Below are 7,574 nucleotides of genomic sequence, written 5' to 3' on the forward strand. Positions count from 1 at the left end.
TGATTGGTTGCAGAGCGTCCGTACGACACAAATCGGATCCAGTGTGAATCCAGCATTAGAGGCATTCGATCCAAGGCATCTCTTGGGGGATCTTATTCGGAACAAAGATAATCGGATTGTACTGACTTTTTCGCCATGAATTGGTGATTGATTCCTGATTTTTAATCATTCTTGTATCAAATTTCGTAATGATCGCGTCGCATGTATTATCGCTGACATCTGGAACGTATTAGCAGGAGCGGAACGCACATTTTCAGTGTAATTTTTCAGAGTGAATCTCGGCCGCTCATGGTCTAACATTTGCAGCCACGTTGGAAGTTCATCGCTAGAAGGCCAAGAACTCGTTTCCATCGTGAACTACAACACAAAATAAGGAGGTATCTCTTATTCCATACAGGATACTTTATATTTTATATTTTAATGCAAATGCTCTCTGTTTATATATTTGTCTTTTTTTTTCTATCGGTAACCTGTTGCTCATATACGCGCACATATTTATGAGACAATTTACTTTTGATAAATAGTGCATTGTACTCTGTCTCTCCTCCAGTGCGCATTGTTTAAATCATTTTTTTATAATTTTTATTACATGTCTATATTACAACTTAAATCATTAATTTTATATGTATATGCAGTATGTTTGGTTTAAGTGTCTTCAGTTATCTTACAAATAACAGTTGTATAAAAAGTTAGTTAAAAAGTTATAAATAAAATAAGTAAACAAATTCTCGAGAATATCAAAAAACAAAGAATAAGTAAGGACTAATGAGAGTTTTTTACGCGGTTATTAGTGCGAAAATAAAAATCGTTTATCGTCTAAATATATAGTATAAATTAGTTATGCATAAACGTTTCGGCCTGCTTCCGAGCCATCTCATTTGAACGTTGACCGTCACAATATTTGTTTTGCTAAACATGAATAATTTGCGGATCTTTTTGTCTCTCGATGTAAGTGATTTTTGACATTCAAGTCTTTCATGGCTATATGGATTTTTATCTGTTATTCGTTGCCACTGGAATGGTCAACCATTGCCAATTGAATAAGAGGATTGAGTTACTACTCTACCGTCTTGCCATGAAGAAGTGAGAATTTACATTATACGTTCAGACATACTGATGATAGCTTGGAAGCAGGCCGAAACGTTTATGCATAACTAATTTATACTACATATTTGGACAATAAATGATTTTTATTTTCGCACCAATAACCGCGTAAAAAACTTTCATTAGCCCTTATTTATTCTTTGTTTTTTAAAAAGTTATTTTGTATGAAATGATCTATATGATGACTTAAGTAAAACTTAAAAATTTTATTTAATATTTTTAGAACAATTTTATTTTTTCATTTTAATGGAATATCTATTTTAATGGAAGGATTAAAATTTATTTTATTATCTTTTGTTATACAATATTGTAAAATCAGCTTGCTACTTAGGCAATGATTCCAACCATACAAAACTTTGTGACCAAACTTTTCTCACTCTATGAATTTAAAGTCTCCTCTATTTTAGTATACTAAAGTTATTTGAGATGTTATTAAAGATATTACTAAAGTTATTTAAGTTATAAATATATATAGAAAATAATTTATATCTTATTCTTTAAATGACTTCTTTTTGTTATAGGAATCTATGAGAAGAAAAGCACAATTAGATGTACAATTCTCATGAAAAGATTGCACAGTAATCCTTTTGTGAAATAGTTACTCTTACATAAGCGTGTATATATACATTTTTATGTATGTATTCTTGTGTATGTATGACATAAGCATATTACATATACAATAACAAAAATTAAAAATTGTGCTTAACTGTGCTATGTTTATAAAGATAAATGAAATGTATGGCAATCGTAAAAACAGAGGTTTGAACTCATTAGACGGCATGTTATATTGGACATCATCGAGTGAAGAGATCCATTCACGTAAATTTAAATTGCCCGAAGCATCGACTAAACATTATCCAAGAAAAAATAGATATCGATTTCAACACACAATAGCTAGATCATTGCTTGTTGATACTTATACAGGTACTTGGAATTCGCCAAATGCAAGTTCGGACTGTTGTTGTACGTCATACAAGTCATTTCGAACGTTATCTAGGTCAAGTAAAATAATGAATGCACTCAGTTCCGCTCATAGTTCCTTTCGTCAAGACACTGTAGGAATAAGGAAATCATTGAACTTTGACTCGAGTCCAAGTCCAAAGGGGAACAGTAGTTATGACGAGAATTCTACCAGTTCGATCAGCACTGATGCATCGTCATTCGTATTAAATTTAAGTTCAGTTGATTCAACTGACAGTAATGTCCCGATGACATCTGGGGAATCTATCGACGAAAATCAGAATCAAACTCCTCAACAAAATCGGAAATCGATCTATAAAACTGATATAAGAGATAATATGCGATCAAGAACGATTTATTTAATGTCGTTGATCAAGGAACAAAAGGAGGCAACCAACAAAAATGCCACTCAAGGATCTTCACGTCCTTTTTGCTCATTCAACTCACTCATTGAATCAAAATTATCCAGCCGTATTATAACTGCGAGTACACCCAGGAATCTATCTCAGGAATTTAATCAAGAACTAGACGATAGATCACATACACCTGAAAATATGATAAATGTACTTCCAGAAAGTATAAGTTCTATTAAGAAGAGCCACAAAAAGGTATATATAATTATATTTCATTATTGATTTATCTTTACTGTCTTATTTTTAAACTAATTCTTACACAAATCTTTATATATTATAATTCTACACGCGTTTAGCTATCATTTTATTAAAATTAATTTTATATGTATACACATAAACATATGTATATTCATAATATAAACAGGAACATAGAAATATAGATAAAAACAAATATTTTTCTTTTTTCTCAAAATTAATTACAATTTTGGAAGAAACTATATATTTACTTTTCATTAATTTTATAATTGATATACTAACATTTCTGTTTTAACAGGAAAAATTATATTCTCATGAAGAACAATCATCTATTCAGCAAATGGATGTTTCTATAAAAAATGATAATTTACATTCAAGAACAGCTATGGAATCTCCGGGAATAGATATGATTGCTACAAGTAGTTGCTATATTGTTTCTGAAAATGAATCTCATAAGAAAAACAGGAATATTAAGAGAACACTTATTTACAATGACGAACATTGCGACACTAAATCAGATTCTGATCACAATCTGCAGCAGAAAACCGCATCGACAATAAATGATTCGTTGGAAAGTGAATTGGATCAAATAGAAAGTGATAAAATGCAAGATATTGATTCCATCGATGAGAGTTGTGAAGAAGATATGCAAGTTAATGTATGTCCTGTAGATCACAATAATGAAGAAAAAGATTGTTCCAACGAAAACGTTTGCAATGAAGAAATAAGTCAGTTATTGTTGCAAAACGAATCGTCAAGTATTTGTAATGTTAATGTGACCAGTGAGAATAGAATAGCGTCTCCAGAATCTAGTTCAAATATTTCTCAAAATGCTAACGTAGTAGTTACACCCGAAAACAACGTAAATATGTTAAAGCACGTATTGACCGAATCGATTAAGAAATCGCACAAGAAGATGAAACATGGAAATAGAAAGATGTTGTTTAAAACCCCCATCAAAGATCCTCATCAAAAAATAGGATTAACAAAATCTGAAATCACACTCGAGGGTGTTTGCAATATTGATCAAGATATTGAAAGTCAGACACCTGATGCGATTCATGTCTCAAGCCCACAGAATTCCGAGCTTGATCGACCAAATACACCCGAAAATATAAATTCAAGTAGACTCTTATTGCTTGGCTTTCATTCAGTTAAAAAGTCACATAAGAAAGACAAACGTAACAAAAGAACTTCCAATTTTATTGAATGCCATGGTTACGAATATAAAGAAGGTAATTCATTACGACATAAATATAGAGAGGAAATTTGCAGAACCTTACGTAAGAATAAATCTCCTGACATATCACCTACAGAGAAGTCAGTAAGCACTTTTTTGCAAAGTAGTACACCCAAATTTCCAAGTGCTTTCTTGTCTTTAGGATTTAAAGATATAAACGATGAATTTAAGATTTTTACTCCCATTAAAAAACGACGAATTCCAGTTGATGTTACAAATTATGTTTCTGCTGCCGGTATGTCACAAGAAGACGATGAATCTGCACAAGCAACATCGAAGGAAATTGATTGTTCCAGATGCGTGACGCCAGTAGCACATTGTTCCAAATTGAGAAAACATGATCTTACATCGGAACGCGATAACGCCAAAAAATCTGAGACTGATATAAACGTTTTGAAAGTGACGGATACTACAAATCCAAAAGATAAGAATGGTAGATCAACTCCAATAAATATGTCGACGACGGAGTTGCTTTGTAACATAGACTCGATTAAAAAATCACATAAGAAAGATAAGCATAACCGTAGCAAGGAGCTGATTTTAAAGAAAAAACGGTCATATGTCGAAAAGAGTGAGCATGTCAACTTTGGAAATAATGATAAGATGTTGGAAGAACCTACCTGTTGGTCTTTGAAGCATCATTTCGACAAAAATTGTGCTGAAAAAGAGATGTGTAATGTTATGTGCGAAAAGGAGAAAAACAAAAGTTATAAAGCGATTGTTTATGACGATCCCGATGATCCTCAACCGTCTACAAGTCGAGGAGCAGACAATATGGAAAATACAAAAAATACCATAAAATCCAAATTTCTGGATACAACACCTCCAAATAGCTTAAGCGCAATGAAATTAATGAAATTAGTGCAAACGACTTCCATTAAAAAGTCTCATAAAAAAGAACGCGACATTAACGCACAAACCAAGTACATTTTGATGAGCCAGGAACATGAGTTATCTGATGATGGATCGATATTCGACGAAGAGGAAAGATTGGATTTTATTCAAAATGACAGTATCGCCCAAGATGACATATAATAACATACAATAGATAAATTAAAATAAGGTCTATTAGATGATGTTATTGCGATAAGAAAATAAACATAATACACAAGATGCCTTAGTAACAGATATAATATGTAACAAGAATTTTTTTCTAACGGAGGAAATTTTTTAATTAATTTTTGATAAATTTTTCAATTATCAGCATTGTATGTGTGTCTTTCACGTAAATTCCAAGTTAGAAATTAAAATTGAGGATTATATCTTTGCTTTCTTTGCATAGTTTAATTCGTGAAACACTTATTTTTAACGCAGAGATTACTGGAATCTTGTTGAGATAGGAGATAGGGTGGTTTAAATAAAAAAAACAAACACTAATATTAATAAATATTATGATTGAAATTGTGATCATGTTCATGTTCTTTGTATACTCTGCTTATTTTAGAAGACTAACTAAACAAAAGACAATTATAAATGGTAGCTGATTATTTTAAAATTCTGTTCAGCTAAAGCTAAATTAATTGAATGAACAAACAAATAAAACGTTTGTAAGATGTTAAATGAATTTGAAAAGACTATTGGTTTTTGTGCCTTTAACAAAGGATTAAAGTTATATCGCAAGATTTTGTAGTATGGATATAATTACAAACAGTGCGATTATCTAATAATTTTAAGATAGTAGTTTAAGAGACAATAATATCTTTCAAAGGTATGTTCAAACTTATCGCGTAAATATTTCACGACTGATACTAACAGTATTCGAAACACGTACATGGAATAATATTTTCTATAATTCTTGTGAAAATTAACAATATTAAATATCAATTTAATGTTTTCCAAGTTAATTAAATTCTTGATTATATTGTTTTTAGCATATTTTTACGTATATAAATCTGTTGCGGCATGATTATAATATTAATTCTTGTATATTTTATACCGCAATTTTGTTACGTTTTCGTATATAATTTATATCAAATAATAGCTGTATATCTCAATATACTCTGTCAGTTGAAAATCTATAGTATACATAATGTGAATTATGAATTAGATTTTCAGCACTTGACAGAGTAAATCAGAAAACGGTCAAAATATATATAAATAATTTAGGAAAAATTGCAATAAAAAAAAGTAATATTATCGATATCTACCTTTACTGGATTTTATATCATTGATTTGTAATATTGATCGATATCGATTGAAATAACTGAAGTAAGTTTACTTTATGTATATTAGTTTACTTTAAGGACTCTTTAAGGGTGTCATTTCGTTTGTGTGCTTTTGTTTTAAGACAAATTTTTCAAGCCTAATGTCCCACATATTTGTTGTACGACAAACGCACAAATAAAATAACACTAATTTAATCGCGTTATGAAAAATACAAGTACACTGAACACAATATTACTACGCTCAGATATACTTGCGTGGAAAAGGCATTTGCGTTTCAGTGTGTACTATTTAGGTATTATGAATTAAGTTATTTTTTTTAATACAAACGCAATTAGTGAATAAGTAAATCCCTATGTAATTACTTTTTTTTGTAATATTATATTAAAAAATTAAAAGCGTATTTTCTATCTATGATTTATGTGTATAGATATGGTCTTTCTTTCTTTCTAGAAAGTTGTTATAAAGAACTATGTGATGTGTATCTTCTTTCAATTAAGTGATATATAATATGTATAAAGAATTGAATATCTCTGGAATAGATAATTCGAAAAGCCCATATTATCGCTTTTCCTATCTGGTGTAAAATCTTAAAAATTGATAATGTATTTGTTTTTTTTCTTTTTTTACTATCTTTTTTTACTTTTTTTTCTTTTTACTATCTTTCTGAAAGGATCTAGATTGAATTCACCCGAGTATCTTCAACAATTTTAGGAACTTTCCAGCAAGAGACAAATTGACACAGAGTCATTCTGTTCTTCGATAATCAGCAATAAACAGAACAATTACTCTTGTGTCGATTTGTGCCTCTGCTAGAAAGCTCCCTTTATTGGATATTGATCGGTCATTTTGGATCATCTGCCTTCTTGAATTACTGTGGAAAAAAGACTGGTCACAATAATATTTTCTTAAGAATAAGTATATGGGATTAGCGATGTTCGAGATTAAAGATAAATTATTGCTTCTGCATGGAGCAATATATCTAATAATTTGTCTAATAGTTTAGTTCAATTAAAGAAATACAAGCATGATTTAATTATATTTAATCTTTGCAATAAAGCTCGATGAACATCTGTTTTGATTTCAACGTGCAATTAGTATATACTATATACCAAAGGCATAGATAGAGAATAAACTGCGCGATCCGTGTGTCAAAATGGTCGATAGGGATGAGAGAGAGGGACCATGGCAGACAGCCATTTCTATCTCTTTCCATTCAATGGTGTAATAGGAGAATGAGAGGGCGATTGGCCGTCTCCCACGGTCCCTCTCTTTTATTATTGTCGACCACATTTAACACACTACTTAGATACGGATCGCGCAGTCTATTCTCTATGACTTTGGTATATATCTGGGGGTCGATTCTGTATCTTCAATCAAGGTGAAAATTACAAAAGTAGGCAAATTTACTAGGTGTTGACCAATGAAATTATCAGTATTCTAGTAAATTCGCTCACTTTTGTAATTTTCACCTCGTTTCAAGATACAGAATCGATCCT

The 7,574-nt window shown here is 30.8% G+C and overlaps 1 protein-coding gene across 2 annotated transcripts in view; it reads left to right on the forward strand.

Moving 5' to 3' along the window:
• The first annotated feature begins 84 nt into the window (after positions 1-84).
• LOC108759339 (uncharacterized) overlaps positions 85-7,574 on the forward strand; it is a 13,407-nt gene continuing 5,917 nt past the window's right edge. Inside the window, exons 1-3 of one of the 2 annotated variants that reach the window (XM_018504718.1) lie at positions 85-377; positions 1,626-2,672; positions 2,971-5,368. In XM_018504718.1, coding sequence (XP_018360220.1) covers positions 1,818-2,672; positions 2,971-4,947 — 2,832 coding nt within the window. In that variant the 5' untranslated portion in view covers positions 85-377; positions 1,626-1,817 and the 3' untranslated portion in view covers positions 4,948-5,368. Of the gene's footprint in view, positions 378-1,625; positions 2,673-2,970; positions 5,369-7,574 lie in introns of those variants that run through there. The other variant, XM_018504719.1, reaches the window with a different exon arrangement.

The sequence above is a fragment of the Trachymyrmex cornetzi genome, unplaced genomic scaffold (assembly GCF_001594075.2).
Source record: "Trachymyrmex cornetzi isolate Tcor2-1 unplaced genomic scaffold, Tcor1.1 scaffold18, whole genome shotgun sequence".
Taxonomy (NCBI): Eukaryota; Metazoa; Arthropoda; class Insecta; order Hymenoptera; family Formicidae; genus Trachymyrmex; species Trachymyrmex cornetzi.